The sequence below is a fragment of the Gigantopelta aegis genome, chromosome 11, assembly GCF_016097555.1.
Source record: "Gigantopelta aegis isolate Gae_Host chromosome 11, Gae_host_genome, whole genome shotgun sequence".
NCBI classification, from domain to species: Eukaryota; Metazoa; Mollusca; class Gastropoda; order Neomphalida; family Peltospiridae; genus Gigantopelta; species Gigantopelta aegis.
In genome coordinates, this window is record NC_054709.1 from 3,513,923 (window position 1) to 3,536,339 (window position 22,417).

General features: G+C 39.9%; 1 protein-coding gene across 2 annotated transcripts in view; it reads left to right on the plus strand.

Annotated features, from left to right (window-relative positions):
- The window catches only part of LOC121385300 (thrombospondin type-1 domain-containing protein 7A-like), a 156,010-nt gene that overhangs the window by 127,893 nt on the left and 5,700 nt on the right, over positions 1-22,417 (plus strand). The window contains exon 25 of one of the 2 annotated variants that reach the window (XM_041515920.1): positions 4,787-5,003. In XM_041515920.1, the coding sequence (XP_041371854.1) occupies positions 4,787-5,003 (217 nt within the window). Of the gene's footprint in view, positions 1-4,786; positions 6,840-22,417 lie in introns of those variants that run through there. The other variant, XM_041515919.1, reaches the window with a different exon arrangement.

Consider the following 22,417-nt stretch of genomic DNA (forward strand, 5'->3'; position numbering starts at 1 on the left):
AGTTATTTACTCTTTAGTCCAGTGCACCACTCAGTTACTTCCTCTTTAGTCCAGTGCACCACTGAGTTACTTCCTCTTTAGTCCAGTGCACCACTGAGTTACTTCCTCTTTAGTCCAGTGCACCACTGAGTTACTTCCTCTTTAGTCCAGTGCACCACTCAGTTACTTCCTCTTTAGTCCAGTGCACCACTGAGTTATTTCCTCTTTAGTCCAGTGCACCACTGAGTTACTTCCTCTTTAGTCCAGTGCACCACTGAGTTACTTCCTCTTTAGTCCAGTGCACCACTGAGTTACTTCCTCTTTAGTCCAGTGCACCACTGAGTTACTTCCTCTTTAGTCCAGTGCTCCACTGAGTTACTTCCTCTTTAGTCCAGTGCTCCACTGAGTTACTTCCTCTTTAGTCCAGTGCACCACTCAGTTATTTCCTCTTTAGTCCAGTGCACCACTCAGTTATTTCCTCTTTAGTCCAGTGCACCACTCAGTTATTTCCTCTTTAGTCCAGTGCACCACTCAGTTATTTCCTCTTTAGTCCAGTGCACCACTCAGTTATTTCCTCTTTAGTCCAGTGCACCACTGAGTTACTTCCTCTTTAGTCCAGTGCACCACTAAGTTATTTCCTCTTTAGTCCAGTGCACCACTCAGTTATTTCCTCTTTAGTCCAGTGCACCACTCAGTTATTTCCTCTTTAGTCCAGTGCACCACTCAGTTATTTCACCACTCACCACTCTGTTATTTCCTCTTTAGTCCAGTGCACCGCTCAGTTATTTCCTCTTTAGCCCAGTGCACCGCTCAGTTATTTCCTCTTTAGTCCAGTGCACCACTGAGTTATTTCCTCGTTAGTCCAGTGCACCACCAAGTTATTTCCTTGTTAGTCCAGTGCACCACCGAGTTATTTCCTCTTTAGTCCAGTGCACCACCGAGTTATTTCCTCTTTAGTCCAGTGCACCACCGAGTTATTTCCTCGTTAGTCCAGTGCACCACCGAGTTATTTCCTTGTTAGTCCTGTGCACCACTCAGTTATTTCCTCTTTAGTCCAGTGCACCACCGAGTTATTTCCTCTTTAGTCCAGTGCACCACTCAGTTATTTCCTCTTTAGTCCAGTGCACCACCGAGTTATTTCCTCTTTAGTCCAGTGCTCCACTGAGTTACTTCCTCTTTAGTCCAGTGCACCACTGAGTTACTTCCTCTTTAGTCCAGTGCACCACTGAGTTATTTCCTCTTTAGTCCAGTGCACCACGCAGTTATTTCCTCTTTAGTCCAGTGCACCCACTCAGTTATTTCCTCTTTAGTCCAGTGCACCACCGAGTTATTTCCTCTTTAGTCCAGTGCACCACTCAGTTACTTCCTCTTTAGTCCAGTGCACCACTGAGTTACTTCCTCTTTAGTCCAGTGCTCCACTGAGTTACTTCCTCTTTAGTCCAGTGCACCAATGAGTTACTTCCTCTTTAGTCCAGTGCACCACTGAGTTACTTCTTCTTTAGTCCATTGCACCACTGAGTTACTTCCTCTTTAGTCCAGTGCACCACTCAGTTACTTCCTCTTTAGTCCAGTGCTCCACTGAGTTACTTCCTCTTTAGTCCAGTGCACCACTGAGTTACTTCCTCTTTAGTCCAGTGCACCACTGAGTTACTTCCTCTTTAGTCCAGTGCTCCACTGAGCTACTTCCTCTTTAGTCCAGTGCACCACTGAGTTACTTCCTCTTTAGTCCAGTGCTCCACTGAGTTACTTCCTCTTTAGTCCAGTGCTCCACTGAGTTACTTCCTCTTTAGTCCAGTGCACCACTCAGTTATTTCCTCTTTAGTCCAGTGCACCACTCAGTTATTTCCTGTTTAGTCCAGTACACCACCGAGTTATTTCCTCTTTAGTCCAGTGCACCACTCAGTTATTTCCTCTTTAGTCCAGTGCACTGCTCAGTTATTTCCTCTTTAGTCCAGTGCACCACACTGAGTTACTTCCTCTTTAGTCCAGTGCACCACTAAGTTATTTCCTCTTTAGTCCACTGCACCACTCAGTTATTTCCTCTTTAGTCCAGTGCACCACTCAGTTATTTCCTCTTTAGTCCGGTGCACCACTCTGTTATTTCCTCTTTAGTCCAGTGCACCGCTCAGTTATTTCCTCTTTAGCCCAGTGTACCGCTCAGTTATTTCCTCTTTAGTCCAGTGCACCACTGAGTTATTTCCTCGTTAGTCCAGTGCACCACCAAGTTATTTCCTTGTTAGTCCAGTGCACCACCGAGTTATTTCCTCTTTAGTCCAGTGCACCACCGAGTTATTTCCTCTTTAGTCCAGTGCACCACCGAGTTATTTCCTCGTTAGTCCAGTGCACCACCGAGTTATTTCCTTGTTAGTCCTGTGCACCACTCAGTTATTTCCTCTTTAGTCCAGTGCACCACCGAGTTATTTCCTCTTTAGTCCAGTGCACCACTCAGTTATTTCCTCTTTAGTCCAGTGCACCGCTCAGTTATTTCCCCTTTAGTCCAGTGCACCACCGAGTTATTTCCTCTTTATTCCAGTGCTCCAATGAACTACTTCCTCTTTAGTCCAGTACACCACTGAGTGACTTCCTCGTTAGTCCAGTGCACCACTGAGTTATTTCCTCTTTAGTCCAGTGCACCGCGCAGTTATTTCCTCTTTAGTCCAGTGCACCACTCAGTTATTTCCTCTTTAGTCCAGTGCACCACCGAGTTATTTCCTCTTTAGTCCAGTGCACCACTCAGTTACTTCCTCTTTAGTCCAGTGCACGACTGAGTTACTTCCTCTTTAGTCCAGTGCTCCACTGAGTTACTTCCTCTTTAGTCCAGTGCTCCACTGAGTTACTTCCTCTTTAGTCCAGTGCTCACTGAGTTACTTCCTCTTTAGTCCAGTGCTCCACTGAGTTACTTCCTCTTTAGTCCAGTGCTCCACTGAGTTACTTCCTCTTTAGTCCAGTGCTCCACTGAGCTACTTCCTCTTTAGTCCAGTGCACCACTGAGTTACTTCCTCTTTAGTCCAGTGCACCACTCAGTTACTTCCTCTTTAGTCCAGTGCACCACTCAGTTACTTCCTCTTTAGGCCAGTGCACCACTCAGTTACTTCCTCTTTAGTCCAGTGCACCACTGAGCTACTTCCTCTTTAGTCCAGTGCTCCACTGAGTTACTTCCTCGTTAGTCCAGTGCACCACTGAGTTACTTCCTCTTTAGTCCAGTGCTCCACTGAGTTACTTCCTCTTTAGTCCAGTGCACCACTGAGTTACTTCCTCTTTAGTCCAGTGCACCACTGAGTTATTTCCTCGTTAGTCCAGTGCACCACCGAGTTATTTCCTCGTTAGTCCAGTGCACCACTCAGTTATTTCCTCTTTAGTCCAGTGCACCACCGAGTTATTTCCTCTTTAATCCAGTGCACCACTCAGTTATTTCCTCTTTAGTCCAGTGCACCACTCAGTTATTTCCTCTTTAATCCAGTGCACCACTGAGTTATTTCCCTGTTGATTGACTGTTTATTTATTTTAATTCTTAATGGCTCATTGGGTAGGTGTAAGGCCACTACACCCTCTTCTCTCTCACTAACCACTAACCAACTAACAACTAACCCACTGTCCTGGACAGACTGCCCAGATAGCTGAGGTGTGTGCCCAGGACAGCGTGCTTGAACCTTAATTGGATATAAGCATGAAAATAAGTTGAAATGAAAGGAATAAACAGTACGTAGGTTAATGCTTGGACAAACCATGGCATAATTATTTCAACTTGCTGCTTAGCCACTCTGACAATGGTGGTTTATTTTGTATTGAAAAATAATATATACTTGTTGCTGGCTTACTGGGATTTATAGTATTACAGAACATTGCACTGCATGACTATTTTATCATCCTGCAAAATCCAGGTACATTTGTTTCTCTAGTTCTGAGACTCATTCCTGACGTTACTTGTTAAGTATTACCTAACCACCAACTTGCCAGAGGGAATGGAACAAAATGGCTGCACCCGTTATATATATCAGCTGTCACATTTAACCATTTTATTAATTAAATATAATAATATACTTATTAATATTAAGCAATAATGTGCATTATATATCACTGAATATGCATACCAGTTCAAAAGCCTTGCTTAAGCATTCCTTTAAAATCTATATTTATATAAAGTAGCTAGGACAGAAAAATGTGCCATATATATATGTGTATGTATGTATATATATATATATATATATATATATATAAAACTCCACTATTTTTGTATGCAAATTAGAAAACAATTGACTTGTAGTAGATTTCATAGTATGAAAAAAGGCATTCCTGTGGAAAGGACTACAGGTTATAATCTAAGTTATAATTTACTTTATAGACATTTAGGTTACAACCCCCCACCCGCAAACAATATAGTATTTGGAGTTATTTTCATGAACCTAATTATTTATTTTTTAGAAATCTTAGCCCAGGTTTATTGGTTGTTTCTTGTTTTGTTTCCCTAGCGAGTTGTTTATTATTATTATTATTATAGTTAAACTGATTTTAAAAATAAGAAATCTTAGCCCAGGTTTATTGGTTGTTTCTTCTTTTGTTTTTTATTATTATTATAGTTAAACTTATTTTTAAAAATAAGAAATCTTAGCCCAGGTTTATTGGTTGTTTCTTCTTTTGTTTTTTATTATTATTATAGTTAAACTTATTTTTAAAAATAAGAAATGTTAGCCCAGGTTTATTGGTTGTTTCTCCTTTTGTTGTTTATTATTATTATGGCTAAACTTATTTTAAAAATTAAGAAATCTTAGCCCAGGTTTATTGGTTGTTTCTTCTTTTGCCTCCCCAGTGAGTTGTTCCGCACCGGCCCGCGTCCACGTAGCCGCGCCGGGACGGCCAAGTCGAGCCAGAACGACTTGCGGGGCTCCCAGAATCTCCACAACGAGAAAACTGCCAAAATGGATGCCCTGTACAACTGCACTGGCGACGAGCAGACGGCTAACGACATGACGGGAACACCAGATGAGGTGGTTGTCAGGGATGCGACCCCGGCTCACGCGGATCACGTACGTCACGGCATGCATGAGTTGGTCACCACGACCTCCACCGGCACGCGCTCCTGTCCCGACGTTTCCCACACTCTGTATAACTGCTTGCTGTGCTCCCCGCTAACAAACGCATGCTCAGAACACAGGTTCGAAAACAGATGTCCCACCTGTGGCATCCACCACAACCAGATCCAACATCAGCAGCATCACCATAGAGACACACGCAACGTTTGTGCTCCCAGGACGTCTCAGGTGCTGAGGCCAGGATGGAATGCTGTGTATTCCAACATCGACGAGTTGAAGGTCGAGTCGTGTGTCCCTGACCTTGACCCTGACCCTGACCCCAACCATGACCTTGACTTTGAACATCAGAATGTGCACACTTTGAGTAGATTTAAGAGTAATGATAACAGACATAGTGCATCATCGATTCTATTGCGTCCAGCTTCTTATAGTTCACAACTCGAGTCCAGACAGTTATCAGATCAAGGTGCGAGAGAAAGCGATAGCTGTGCTCGGGGAAGTAGTATGGGAAGTGACAGGACTACGTCAGATCTGTACGCTGTTCCCCACAAACCTCGGCTCAAGTCCAACCTGGACGAATTGGGTAAAGCCAATTCTCTCGTAGACTCGTTTGACAGCATGGATTCTCAAACGAATTCCGGCACCAGTGCCGGATCACCCGTCACGGTGAAGTCTTTCAACGGTGTCATTTACAGAGACTCGTTAAATCAAAATGTTACACCTCTTACACCATACAGCGAAGTCGCAGCAAATTCCTCCCCACCTCCAAGGATCGCCATGGAAACGGAGGAGGAGAAGGAGGAGTTGGAGGATCAATGTAAAGGAAGTTCCGACCTCCACCCATTTGAGGTGGACAGTCAGCAGGGAGGAAGTGATGTAGAGATCCCCCTCATAACTAGGTCAGAGAGTCTACAGCTGGCGGGTGACGCCAGGGAGCAGACGGGATGCAAATACTGTGATAGCTCGAACCCAAGGTTAAAGAAACTCTGCTCGGGTCACAGGACGTTTTGGTCGCCTCATTTGAAAAACGACCGAACTTTCCCAGTGTCAGCCCAGCACGAGCAAGGGCGCTGGTTGCTGTCGGCAGATTCACAGGACGTCGCTGACGATGGTGTCCATGGCAACAAACGTGAAACAACTGTTTGATTTTTGGTCAAGATTTGTGTGTTTTTGTTTTTGTTTTGTATTTTCAGAAAACCGCTGTAACTGATTCATGGGGAAACAGTTTTAGAAAACTGAAACAACTGTTTGATTGGTCAGGATTTTTTGCTTTTGTTTTTATTGTCAGAACACCGATGTAACTGCATGACTCATTGGACAGAGTTTTAGAAAACTGTAAAACAATATCTGAGTGGTCAGATTATGGAAAAGAAACATTTATTGTTTAGAGAAGATACTTAAAGAGTTGACAGAGCTAAGAAGCGGGGCGTGAAAGAATAAAGTGTACAGGATCTAGAAAGAAAATGTAAAACTAAACTGCGTTATGTTTTAGAGAAGAAACATGACAGTTTAAAATTCAGATAGTTTAGGAATGAACGTGAAATAATAGTTTGAGTGAGCAGTGTTTAATGTGAATGGACATCATTTAGAAGACAAACGTTACTGATCAGCTATAACTGGTGGAAGAAACAGAAAGAAATGTAAAGTCACAGTTTGAAACAGGTTTAAAACATGCCAATATTTAAAGCGACATACCCTAGGTTTTAAACACTAAGGCATATTTTTTACTATTGGAGTCGTTTTTGATAAAAGAAACCATACTTTACTTAGATTTTATTGTTTAGATTATCCATTTCCGTACATTTGAAGTGTTTATGGTCATCCTGATGTTTTTAATGTCACAAAATGCATTTATCATTTTTTTTTAATGCGTGTGCGTCTGAAAAGTAACAATTATGAAGTCGAGTTTTAGTCTATTTTTAGAGGGTATTTCACAATTTTAAAGTCACAAACTCATGTTTCACTCAATTGTAACTTTTATCCAAATGTGTTACAGGTTTGTAGATTAACTAAACTTAGTGTAAATTTTCACGGGTGTTGAAACTAGAGTCTGTCCCTTTAACTAAACTTAGTGTTAATTTTCATGGGTTCAAACTAGGGTATGTCCCTTTAACTAAACGTAGTGTTAATTTTCACGTGTTGAAACTAGGGTCTGTCCCTTTAACTAAACTTAGTGTTAATTTTCACGGGTTGAAACTAGGGTCTGTCCCTTTAACTAAACTTAGTGTTAATTTTCACGGGTTGAAACTAGGGTCTGTCCCTTTAACTAAACTTAGTGTTAATTTTCACGGGTTGAAACTAGGGTCTGTCCCTTTAACTAAACTTAGTGTTAATTTTCACGGGTTGAAACTAGGGTCTGTCCCTTTAACTAAACTTAGTGTAAATTTTCACGGGTTGAAACTAGGGTCTGTCCCTTTAACCAAACTTAGTGTTAATTTTCACGGGTTGAAACTAGGGTCTGTCCCTTTAACTAAACTAGGGTTGAAACTGGGTCCCCTTTAACCAAACTTAGTGTAAATTTTCACGGGTTGAAACTAGGGTCTGTCCCTTTAACCAAACTTAGTGTTAATTTTCACGGGTTGAAACTAGGGTCAGTCCCTTTAAAGCACAATAGTGTCGGTGAAAAATTGTAGAGAAAAGAAATGTAAACCAAACAAAATGTTTTACCTGTTCAGCGGTTTGAATAGACAAATTTGTTTATAATGAAATCACTTATAATCGCTTTTGTTGAATATCCTTTGCTTACAAATGACAACAGCAAGAAAAAAGAAGAAAATTATGTGTTATTTGATGACGCACAAATCACGACATAATTGATGATATTTTGAGTTTTTTAACTATTTATTAAAGGGACAGACCCTAGTTTTTAAACACCAAGGCATATTTTTCACTAGAAGAGATGTTTATGATCACTGAAATCAAACATTACTTATATTTTATTGTTTAGATTATCCATTTCCGTACAACCAAAAGTGTTTCTGGCGATCCTCGTGTTTCCAACACCATAAAAAGTATTTTGTCATATTTTTAAAAACGCATGTACGTCTGAGAAGTAATGGTTATGGAGTCAGATTTTAGTCTGTTTTTAAGAGTATAATTTCAGCGTCTCAGATTCTTGCTTCACGCTGTTGTATCCAAATTAACCAAACTTAGTGTCCATTTTAACGGGTTGAAACTAGAGTCTAGGTGAAAAATATGCTGTAGTGTTTAAACACTAGGTCCGTCCCTTTAATGTATTGTGTACCAGCATAAATCCTTTAGTTAAAAGTTGTAGCATCATTTTTTTTAAACTGGATCGACTCAACAGTATTAAAATGTTTGAACATAGTGTCATTTATGCTGTAACTTAGAAGTTTGTTTTGTTTTGGGGGGTTTTAATGACACCACTGAAGCACATCGATTAATTGGATGTCAAACTGGTAATTCTGACTCGTAATCATCAGAGGAAACCCGCTACATTTTTTTTAATAAAGCAAGGGATCTTTTATATGCACTTTCCTACAGACAGGAAAACACGTACCACGGCCTTTGTCCAGTTGTGGTGCACTGGTTGGAATCAGGAAAAACCCAATCAGCTGAATGGATCCACTGAGGTGGTTCGATCCTGCGATGCAAGCACCTCGAGCAAGCACTCAACCGACTGAGCTAAGTCCCGCCCCCCTGTAACTTAGAAAGGAAATCAACCCTTTTTTTTGCATAATTTTATCATGATGACAATCATTTTTCTTAACACGCAGTAAGACACCAGTTGCTCATATTTTTTTTTAATACAAAATGGCTACAACATTTAGTCTTTGGCTAATAAAATGTTCTGAAATTTAAAATTAGCCACATTTTAATAATTTTGAAGGCAATTGCTCTACAAATGTGAAAATGAGCTAAAACCAAAGTTTGTTGCAGTTTGAGTCCTGTTATAAGGTCATCGTGTATATAACACCCACCTCCCTACAAAACACACTGCATGTGTTCATCATAGACAGTGTACAGGATGTATACTACCAAATTAAATCCCATAGACGACAATAGTACCATATGTGGCTAAAACTCCTACCTGCAGTGTATCAATCAACATAAACGCCACACATATAAATACTACCACCCCTCACTCTTAATGTCAATCAGAAATAATTGGGGGTCAAGCTGCTCATTTCTGAGATAACGGGTAGTGTCTATGACTACCCTAGTTCCGCACAACATTTGCATACTTTTATTTACAGGTACCCCATACATGTTTCAAGCACAAGGCTACTTGACACTGGTACTAGATGAAAATAAAATTGCATACATTTTTTGCCCAGTTGAAACTTTTTTTCTTTTTTTTTACAACCAACACTCTCACATTTATCACCAATCACAGGACTTGTGGTGTTCACTTCTCTATCAAAAGTTGGGTGTACCTCGAACTTTGACCCAGCTGGAAGTTACTTGGTTTAGTACTACGTATAATGAAATTTGCTCTATCGCGTACCTTTACCATAGTTCGACACCCAATAGCCAATGTATTTTGCGTGCTGGGGTGTTGTTAAACATCTATTCTATTCTATTCTGTTATTCTGTTGTAGTCTATTCTATTCTATTGGGCACCTGTCTTAATACAACTGTAGAACAAGTTGACTAGATACTAGTATTATTGTTTAAGCATCTAACTGCCACAATCTAATTAAAATTAGCTCTACTATTACATGTGGATCTAACAGCAGCCCATTGGAGATCATTTCCAGTTGACCTTTCATTCGACCAATTAAAACTTTAATTGCAAAAATCATACCAGTGATTTGAAAAGAATTTGAAAACATTCAGTATTATGCCGAGGGTATATGAAATGATTCGGGTGAATTACGAAGTATGCCGGAAACTAATTTCAATATAAAATTTTATATAAAATTTGTTACAAGACGGAAAAAAACCCTGTGATGGTATAGCCATAAAATCTGTTTATACTAGTATACAATCCAGAGTTTATTACTGCAGTTTTCCCCGTTTTTTCAATGCTGAAATAGACCAAAGTTTGCCTATTGCATAAATAGTCTTGCGCGATATTTTTTGAATTTGTATGCTCCCAAATAACGCAATAAAAGGCAAAGTGTAATTGGTTGATATTTAAATTGTTATTTATAGATGAAATGTCACCTGGACATGGGAGTCCACGCAATGCTGTTAGATCTACTGGTAGACCAGTAGAGCTAATTTTAATCAGACTGCAACTGCCATAAGATATATTAATATTTCCCAAATTTATCTTGTATGTAGTTCTACACTTATATCCAGTTTATGTCACATATGAATGTTTTATTTGACACACTCAACACATTTTATTTATGGTTATATGGTGCCAGACATATAGTTAAGGACCACACAGATATTGAGAGAGGATCTTTTATATGCACCATCCAACAGACAGGGTAGTACATACCACAGCCTTTGTTACACCAGTTGTGGAGCACTGGCTGGAACGAGAAATAGCCCAATGGGTCCACCGATGGGGATTGATCCCATACCTACCACGCATTAAGCGAAGACTTTACCACTGGGCTACATCCCACATCTATTGAAAGAGGGGTGGGATTTAGCTCATTTGGTTGAGTGCTCGCCTGAGGTGCTTGCATCGCAGGATCGAACCACCTCATTGAATCCATTCAACTGATTGTAGTTTTTTTCTCTCATTCAAACCAGTGCTCCACAACTGGTCAAAAGCCGTGGTATGTGCTTTACTGAGATCCCTTGCTGCTAATGGGAAAATGTAGCGGGTTTCCTCTGATGACTACTTACCAGAATAACCAAAGCAAACAAAGCAAACTATAACTATTGAAATAATACAAACTTGCTTTGGTGACCTACTTACCATGCCCCCAGAAATTAACATTTCACCTCAGGAACCCGACTAAATAAAATGTTACAATGTATTTAAATCATGTATGAATGTAAAGAAAATTAGTTGGCACTAAGATGGAAAAAAAAACGAGAGAGAGAGAGAGAGAGAGAGAGAGAGAGAGAGAGAGAGAGAGAGAGAGAGAGAGAGAGAGAGAGAGAGAGAGAGAGAGAGATGTATAGAGGGATATGGAGAGAGACAGAGAGATAACAAGAGATAGAAGGGGAGAGATGAAGCGAGAGATGGGGAGGGAGGGAGAGAGAGAGAAAGACAGAGAGAGAGAGAGATAGGAGAGAGATGGACAGACAGACAGACAGAAATAAAGAAAGAAATATTGAGAGAGACAGAGAGAGAGAGAAAGAGAGCGAGGAGGGAGTGAGAGGGAGGGAGACCGAGACAAAGACAGATAGTATTACCTTCCAATCACATGTAATCAATTTTGTTACAGCCTTAATTGTGAAACATATTTGTTAAAATTCTTAGTGCCGAATTTACTGAGCCTATTTTTCTTAAATGCAGGTGTTTAAGCATTGTAAATACATGTACATACAGATTCACGCTTTAAGTCAAAAACAGGCTTTGGAAAATTTCGGCTCAGAATGTCCTTGCTTCATTTCATTCCTGTTTTAAAGAATTATCATTTATATTTATTGTAATAAAAATAATATGTACTTAATTTATCATCACTGAGAGTATAGTATTGTATGTTGTGTTGCTAATACGATAAAAGTAATATTTATATCACTGTGCATACATCGAACAGTTGAGCCATTAACTATTTGGTATCTTGGTTCGGCAGCACTTTAAGTTACTTGACGGCAGTAATTAATGCTAACAATATTAAAGTAACAGACCCTAGTTTATAAACGCTACAACATATTTTTGTTACTACTAGAGCCGTTTGTGATGATTAAAATGAGACATTTCTTGTATTTTATTGTTGAGGTTATCTGTTTCCCTATATCCAACGTTTTGCTGGTCATCATGGTGTTTGTAAAACTACGAAATGCATTTTTCATATTTTTAAAAACGCACATGTGTCGGAGAAGTAACGCTTATCGAGTCGAGTTCTAGTCTATTTTTAAGGGCATTTCCCCATTGGCCAACTCCATCATGATAGTTGATAGTCTGACGCTAGCATTAAACACGAAATAGACAGTTTAAAATGTGCTAATGCAGCGTTAAATGCTCGTTTACTTTAATTCTATTTCTGTCATAGTATGTACAATGACACGAAAAACATGAACTATTGCTCACAACAGATGTTTTAAATGTTGACCTTGACCTTGAGGACTGATCTTGTTTTCAGTCTTACAGTATTTATTTATTTGAAATAAAATGTATACATGTTGTTTTATTGAATGCATGTGTTGCAACATTAAGTATTACTTTTTCTGCCAAGGCGAGAAACATGAAGATGGAATTAAACCAATGGATAGACATCCCATGTCCTCAGTACTCAGAGGGCACCATCATACACCACACATAAAGAGACCTCTCTCTCTCAGTTTCTCTCTCTCTCTGTCGCTCGCTCACCTCACTCTCTCTGTGTCTCTCTTTCTCTCTCTCCATCTCTCTCTGTCTCTCTCCTCCCTCCCTCCCCCCTCTCTCTCTCTCTCTCTCTCTCTCTCTCCATCTCTCATTACTCTCCATCTCTCTCTGTCTGTCTGTCTGTTGGTGTGTGTGTGGAAGGATTTCCATTAAAAATTAGCCACCAAATAGCCGTAGTTTTAAAATGTACTGAGGTATCATTCAACACATTTTCTTTGTTTTCCCCTTCAATTACTAGTATAGAGGTATCAGGGGCCTAGCTTGGCATTTTCAGGTGGTACACAGACTTTTTCGGCGATGGAATAAAACCTGCGTATATAGAAGCTAGGCCCCGGAGTATATCATACTCCCTTTGTATTACGTGCACCCCCTTAACCAGTAACTAACACTCTTATACTATTATATACTCTTCAAAAGAGCTCATGGGGAACTGTAATAAGAATTTACAATTGAAGAGTTTAGGTGCAAAATGCGATATATCCATTTTTCATTTTCAGTAAAAGTGACTGTTTTAATTGGCGTATATCGTGTTTTGATAAAAAAAAACACCCCGGAATTTACCCAATACAATTTCATAAGGATCAATCACATTTTGTGGGAAATCAGCGGGCCTACGATTAGCCCTTACTGACATACAATAATGGCTTTAACTATAAAAAGAGAAAGAAAATGGTTTATATCGCGTTTTGCGCCTGAACTCTTCAGTTGCCAAAATTGTAAGGTATATTAGCTGTGGGGAAAGGTAGTTCAGTTTTACAGTAGGTTTTATGACCACCAAAGATCTTGAAGGACGATTTGGGGTCACAAGTGAAATTTGAAAGTTGACATTTTTTTAATCAGTAAATCACAAATTCAAACAATAAAAATGACTAAAAACAAAACAATAACAACTGTATGATCAACAGAATGAAAAAAACAGATTGACAGAAATAATGTTCCACAGTGATTAATCAACCTTCCTGGAAATTGTCAAAATCGAGAATGACATCCCACACACGTGTAGGGAACAACTGCGTGATACACATGCAAACTATGGAATGTGTTTCGGTGTGTTGATAAACAGACCTGAACGTTCTTTACTATGATGTCTGTGATCAAAACGTATGTTCGATCTAATAGTTGATATTAACATTAATATTTCATATTCCCCTACTTTTTTTGAAGAGTATATTATCTTAGACTCTTGGCTGACATTTATGCATTATTAAGCTGCATGGATTCTGCAAATCACCATTATATATATATGCTAATTGGGAGGGATTTAGCTCAGTCGGTTGAGTGCTCAATTGAGGTGCTCGCGTCGCAGGATCGAACCTCCTCGGTGGATCCATTCAGCTGATTGTTTTTTTTTCTCATTCCAGTTTCAGATACCCCCAAAATGTTAGTAATATTTTAGAGATGTACACACCACCCCTAACCCCACTTTCAAAAAAGGTAAATAAAAATATAACACAGGGTGGTCTGAGGCTTGTAATTTGAATTTGAACTCTGGCTCAAACATGGAAAAAAACCCACCACCCCAAAAATCATCAATGGATTCAATGCCCATATTTTAAGTGGAATTGGGGCTAAAATTTAAAAAGTGGATACAAGGCCTTTACATGGAGATTGAAAGCTCAGATTTAGAGAGTGGATACAAGGCCTTTACATAGAGATAGAAAGCTGAGATTTAGCGAGTGGATACAAGGCCTTTACATGGAGATAGAAAGCTCAGATTTAGAGAGTGGATACATGGCCTTTACATAGAGATAGAAAGCTGAGATTTAGAGAGTGGATACATGGCCTTTACATGGAGATAGAAAGCTGAGATTTAGCGAGTGGATACATGGCCTTTACATAGAGATAGAAAGCTGAGATTTAGCGAGTGGATACAAGGCCTTTACATGGAGATAGAAAGCTGAGATTTAGAGAGTGGATACATGGCCTTTACATGGAGATAGAAAGCTGAGATTTAGCGAGTGGATACAAGGCCTTTACATGGAGATAGAAAGCTGAGATTTAGAGAGTGGATACAAGGCCTTTACATGGAGATAGAAAGCTGAGATTTAGAGATTGGCCTTTACATAGAGATAGAAAGCTGGATACGAGTGGATACAAGGCCTTTACATGGAGATAGAAAGCTGAGATTTAGCGAGTGGATACATGGCCTTTACATAGAGATAGAAAGCTGAGATTTAGCGAGTGGATACAAGGCCTTTACATGGAGATAGAAAGCTCAGATTTAGAGAGTGGATACATGGCCTTTACATAGAGATAGAAAGCTGAGATTTAGCGAGTGGATACAAGGCCTTTACATGGAGATAGAAAGCTGAGATTTAGCGAGTGGATACATGGCCTTTACATGGAGATAGAAAGCTGAGATTTAGCGAGTGGATACAAGGCCTTTACATGGAGATAGAAAGCTGAGATTTAGCGAGTGGATACAAGGCCTTTACATGGAGATTGAAAGCTGAGATTTAGAGAGTGGATACATGGCCTTTACATGGAGATTGAAAGCTGAGATTTAAAGAGTGGATACAAGGCCTTTACATAGAGATAGAAAGCTGAGATTTAGAGAGTGGATACAAGGCCTTTACATAGAGATAGAAAGCTGAGATTTAGCGAGTGGATACAAGGCCTTTACATGGAGATTGAAAGCTGAGATTTAGAGAGTGGATACATGGCCTTTACATGGAGGTAGAAAGCTCAGATTTAGAGAGTGGATACAAGGCCTTTACATGGAGATTGAAAGCTCAGATTTAGAGAGTGGATACAAGGCCTTTACATGGAGATTGAAAGCTGAGATTTAGAGAGTGGATACAAGGCCTTTACATGGAGATTGAAAGCTGAGATTTAGAGAGTGGATACAGATTTAGGCCTTTACATGGAGATTGAAAGCTGAGATTTAGATGGATACAAGGCCTTTACATGGAGATGGAAAGCTGAGATTTAGGCCTTTAAGGCCTTTACATGGAGATGGAGAAAAGCTGAGATTTAGAGAGTGGATACAAGGCCTTTACATGGAGATTGAAAGCTGAGATTTAGAGAGTGGATACAAGGCCTTTACATGGAGATTGAAAGCTGAGATTTAGAGAGTGGATACAAGGCCTTTACATGGAGGTAGAAAGCTCAGATTTAGAGAGTGGATACAAGGCCTTTACATGGAGATAGAAAGCTGAGATTTAAAGAGTGGATACAAGGCCTTTACATGGAGATTGAAAGCTGAGATTTAGAGAGTGGATACAAGGCCTTTACATGGAGATTGAAAGCTGAGATTTAGAGAGTGGATACAAGGCCTTTACATGGAGGTAGAAAGCTGAGATTTAAAGAGTGGATACATGGCCTTTACATGGAGATTGAAAGCTGAGATTTAAAGAGTGGATACAAGGCCTTTACATAGAGATAGAAAGCTGAGATTTAGAGAGTGGATACAAGGCCTTTACATAGAGATAGAAAGCTGAGATTTAGAGAGTGGATACAAGGCCTTTACATGGAGATTGAAAGCTGAGATTTAGAGAGTGGATACAAGGCCTTTACATGGAGGTAGAAAGCTGAGATTTAAAGAGTGGATACAAGGCCTTTACATGGAGATTGAAAGCTGAGATTTAGAGAGTGGATACAAGGCCTTTACATGGAGATTGAAAGCTGAGATTTAGAGAGTGGATACAAGGCCTTTACATGGAGATTGAAAGCTGAGATTTAGAGAGTGGATACAAGGCCTTTACATGGAGGTAGAAAGCTGAGATTTAAAGAGTGGATACAAGGCCTTTACATGGAGATTGAAAGCTCAGATTTAGAGAGTGGATACAAGGCTTTACATGGAGGTAGAAAGCTCAGATTTAGAGAGTGGATACAAGGCCTTTACATGGAGATAGAAAGCTGAGATTTAAAGAGTGGATACAAGGCCTTTACATGGAGATTGAAAGCTGAGATTTAAAGAGTGGATACAAGGCCTTTACATGGAGATAGAAAGCTGAGACTTAAAGAGTGGACCAGGGCCTACCGATACTCAAGACTTGAACCTTTTGGGTACAGGACGTAGCTCAGTGGTAAAGTGCTCGCTTGATGTGCTGTTGATCTGGGATCTGGGATCGATCCCCATCGGTGGGCCCATTGCGCTATTTCTCGTTCCCTGGCTACCAATGAACAAATGTAGCAGGTTTCCTCTTTAAGACTATATGTCAAAATTACCAACTGTTTGACATCCAATAGCTGATGACTAATAAATCAATGTGCTCTAGTGGTGTCATTAAACAAAACAGACTAACATTGTAAACCTTTGGATTCATTGTGGGATTGATCTAGCCCAGTCGAGGTGCTTGCGTCGTAGGATCGATCTAGCCCAGTCGAGGTGCTTGCGTCGTAGGATCGATCTAGCCCAGTCGAAGTGCTTGAGTCGTAGGATCGATCTAGCCCAGTCGAGATGCTTGCGTCGTAGGATCGATCTAGCCCAATCGAGGTGCTTGCGTCGCAGGATCGATCTAGTCCAGTCGAGGTGCTTGCGTCGTAGGATCGATCTAGCCCAGTCGAGGTGCTTGCGTCGTAGGATCGATCTAGCCCAGTCGAGGTGCTTGCGTCATAGGATCGATCTAGCCCAGTGGAGGTGCTTGCGTCGTAGGATTGAGCCAACATCACTGGACCCATTCTGTGGTTGTTTTCGTTGTAGTCCAACCAGTGCACCATGACTGGTATATCAAAGGCTGTGGTACCTGCATATACATGTACATACAAAACATCCCTTGTTCCTAATGGAAAAATGTGGCTTTCCTTGGAAGACATCGATGATTAATAAATCAATGTGCTGTTAAGGGACAAACCCTAGTATTTAAACACTACAGCATATTTTTCACTCTTAGAGCTTTAAAGGGACACACCCTAATTTTTAAACACTACAGCATATTTTTCACTATTATAGCCGTTATACAGACATTTGGACAGTTAAAATGCTCTTGTGATACCCAGAGTACTTTGAACGTAAGAGAACACGACTGACATTACAAGAGCGTTATAACTGTCCAAATGTCCGTCTTGCTCCCAACTGAGCTAGATTGAAATGTATGGACATATGATATTTGTGTTTTTATTACGGCATATGTTACACATTTTATGGGGGCCAACTTAATTCAACTTTGTTTTTGACAGCCCAGGCAGCTGAAATGCATGTTGTTGACAGTGTGGTTGAACCTTTGTTAAATACAAAGCATGAACGTGCACGCGAGTGATGTCACTTTTACCTTGAGCTCTACAAAAGCATGCCAGTCACTCACATACACCACACAAACATATACACACACATACACACTCACACACACAGACACACTCTCGCACATATATAAAACAGATACACACACACACACACACACACACACAGACACTGATATATACACAGACACACTCTCGCACATATATAAAACAGATACACACACACACACACAGACACTGATATATACACAGACACACTCACACACAGACACACTCACACACATACAAACACACTCTAACACATATAAAACACACATACACACAAATGCACACACAGACACCACACACACATACACACACTACACATGCACACACACACAAACACATACATACACACACACTAACACATATACACACACACACATATACACACACACAAACACATACATACACACACACACATACATACACACAAACACATACATACACACAAACACATACATACACACACACAAACACATACATACATACACACACACAAACACACACACACACACGCACACAAACACATATACACACACAAACACATCCATACACACAAACACATGCACACACAAACACACACACACACACATGCACACACACACACACACACACACACACACAAACACATGCACACACACACAAACACATACACACACGCAAACACCACAGACACACACACATATATATATGAAACACATACAGATATACACACATGCATACACACACACAAATACATACACACACATACAAACAAACACATACATACACACACAAACAAACAAACACATACACACATGCACAAATACATGCACACAAAAACACATACATACATACACACACAAACATATATATATATGCACCTATTCATACTACGTTATCTCAACCTCTGGTATCTCGATTGTCAGCTCAGAATATCTCAAGGTCGTGAAATGTTCCATTACATAATCTTCACCAACAATCATTATGCTTATTTTGACTCCAGTATTGGGTTATCTCCCTTCATCATTGAGATAACAATGTCTCAAGTAAGGACATGTTTTATTTAACGACGCACTCAACACATTTTATTTACGCTCATATGGCATCAGACATATGGTTAAGGAGCACACAGATATTGAGAGAGAAACCCGCTGTCACCACTTCATGGGCTACTCTTTTGGATTAGCAGCAAGGGATCTTTTTATATGCACCATCCCACAGACAGGGTAGTACATAGCACAGAATTTGATATACCAGTCGTGATGCACTGGCTGGAACAAGAAATAGCCCAATGGGCCCACCGACAAGGATCGATCCCAGACCGACCGCACATCAAGCGAGCTCTTTACCACTGGCTACATCCCGTCCCTTAATGATATTTGACTACATACTGTAAATTTTTTTATATTGATGTTAAAGGAACCAAACCAACATGTTTAATGGTATTGAAAGTTCAAGATAAGTTCGAAATATCCAACATTACAGAGGTCGATAGAGTGAAGTTTATATACATACATTCCATTTTCGTTTACCTTTGCATTTAGTGTATGTGTTTCAGTGGAAATTTGTGAAGATTTTGTAATGTTTGATGATTTTGTGAATAAATGTTTTTTTTTTGTCATACCATTTTTGAAGAACGCTTTTATTGCCATGTGTGTTCTCCTTTCGTGTCACGTGTGTATGTGTAATGGTGTCATTTTGATTGTGTGATACATGTTTTTGTTGACTAATATGATTGACAATGCATTCCAAATAAACATTTATATCTAGATTCTCTGCATGCAGTTGTGTTTTCATGTTGGTGCAAGGACAAGGGTAAACACTAATAATACTATGTATCAGTTGGGTAACTTTTGGTTTCAAAAACGTACTCCCATAATGGTGTATACTACCAAATCAAATCCCATACATGTATCAAGCACAAGGCTACTTGACACAGTGGTACTAGATGAAATACAATTGCATATCTTTTTTGCAAAGATGAAACTTTTTTTTTTTTTTTACAACCAACACACATTTATAACCAATCACAGGACTCGTGGCGTTCACTTCTCTATCAAACGTTGGGTGCATCTCGAACTTTGACCTAGCTGTACATTATTTGGTTTAGTACTACCCATAAGAGTACGAGATGGGGGTGGGGGTGGGGGGGGGGTTGGACTGCCCACTCCTAATGTTTGGAACAAATACTCAAATTCGGGCAAAAATGATAGATATATTCTGGCAAAATGTGCTAACCTGAGGCCTTTTTACCATATATTTCCATCATTCTACCCTCAAAATTGCGTAGTTGTTCATTGGCATAACTGTTTGGCAGTAAAAGAAAGAAAGAAAGGAATGTTTTATTTAACGACGCACTCAACACATTTTATTTACGGTTATATGGCGTCAGACATATGGTTAAGGACCACACAGATTTTGAGATGAAACCCGCTGTCGCCACTACATGGAATACTCTTTCCGATTAGCAGCAAGGGATCTTTTATTTGCGCTTCCCACAGGCAGGATAGCACAAACCATGGCCTTTGTTGAACCAGTTATGGATCACTGGTCGGTGCAAGTGGTTTACACCTACCCATTGAGCCTTGCAGAGCACTCACTCAGGGTTTGGAGTCGGTATCTGGATTAAAAATCCCATGCCTCGACTAGGATCCGAACCCAGTACCTACCAGCCTGTAGACCAATGGCCTACCACAACGCCACTGAGGCCGGTTGTTCGGCAGTAATGCTAATATGAAAAAAAAATGTCATCCCGAGTCGCACATTTTCATTTAATTCGGGCAAAAACTGTCCACACCCCTCCCTCTCCCCCTTACAAAAAGCGACAACGGATATAGGTACAGTATGTATTAACGACAGACCTTGCTAGCATAAGTAAAGAAAATAATTATTAAAGTTTTATCCTTTATTAATTAATTATAGGGGCGGGACATATTCTGTCTGTGGGGTGATGGAAACATTTAGCGGGTTTCCTCTCTACACTGTCAAAATTACCAAATGGTTGACATGCAATAGCCGATGATTAATAAATCAATGTGCACTAGTGGTGTCATCAAACAAAACATACACACTAGTACGGTTACTAGTCATTTTAATATTTACCATCCCACAGACAGGATAGTACGGTTACTAGTCATTTCATACCATCCATTTCGTCCCGTAGTTTATGGCCATTTCGTACCATAGTCATTTCGTACCAGTGTTTTGGTCATTTCGTACCACAGTCATTTCATACCATAGCCATTTCGTACCTACTTTTTACCATCTCGTACCATAATGTTTGGTCATTTCGTACCATAGTGGTTTCATACTAGGTATCTTATTTTTGTCATGGTATGCCACTTCTTATTTTTATTGTTGACGAATAAACGTTGACGTGTAAACATACCTTGTAAAGTGAGCAAAGGTTTAAATGAACATATGTATATTGCCACTGACGATCATTCATATGATACGAGACCCTCCCCCCCACCCCCCACCCCACACACACCATCTTACATAGGCTTACATCCTTAGCCCACTGTCGACAGATTCTCTGCCTTTGCTTGCCTTATTGCTGTTGGATAAACAATCGTTATAATCAACAGTCACATCAGTATCGATGTAGAATATCACTGTGTGGTCTAGTCTATGATTAAGTATAACAAAATATACACGATCTTGAAATCATTATAACTTTATTTCACATTTCATAACAAAACACAGCACTATACTCAAGCTACGGTTAAAACACTCTTGAAATCAGTAGCGTTGCGGTGTCAGTGATCAGCAGCATGCACCAATCTGGAACTGATTTTCAACAGGCAGCCGACACTGATTTTCCATTCACTATAAAGTGGCCAATTTTCGAAGAGCACCTTTTGTGTGACTCTGGCACCCTTCCTCTTTGTGGGTAATTAAGGTTTTTCTCAGATCAGCTTGTCTTAGAAAATCTTGATATGTTATTCTAACACAAAGTGCTAGTTGGTAATTAATATAATATGATGGACGGAAATGTTTGAAAGTAATATATCATCTTTTTCTTGTTATTTGTTTGTTTGTTTCTTTCTTAAGGGTGGGGATTCAATATAGCTGCATTAGCCTAATGTTTATTTTTTAAATCAGTAATTTGATATTTTACTATCAGTCAACTAAGCTGTACAATAAATAATTGAGGTACGAAATGACCAAGGTACGAAATGACCAAACAGACATGGTACAAAATAACCATGGTATGAAATGACTATGGTACGAATTGACCCAATAACTATGGTACGAAATGACCAGGGTACGAAATGACTCGGGTACGAAATGGTAAAATTGGGTACGAAATGACTATGGTACGAATTGACTGGTTACCGATAGTACATACCACGGCCTTTGTGACACTTTGTTACACTTTGTTATGTTGTGGAACACTGGACAGAACGAGAACTAGCCTAATGGGCCTAGGCTGTGGGTTGAAAGTAGTACAGGAAGGAATTTTTCTTATTTAACGACGCACTCAACACACTTTATTTACGGTTATATGGTTAAGGACCACACAGATATTGAGGGAGGAAACTCGCTGTTGCCAATTCATGGGCTACTCATTTCGATTAGCAGCAAGGGATCTTTTATATGCACCATCCCTCAGACAGGATAGTACATACCACAGCCTTTGATATACCAGTTGTAGCAATGGCTGGAACGAGAAATAGGCCAATGGGTCCACCGATGGGGATCGATCCCAGACCGACCTTACTGAGACAGCTCGTCCCGTCATTACAACCCATGGCTTAACATTTCGTTTCATTTCAACTTA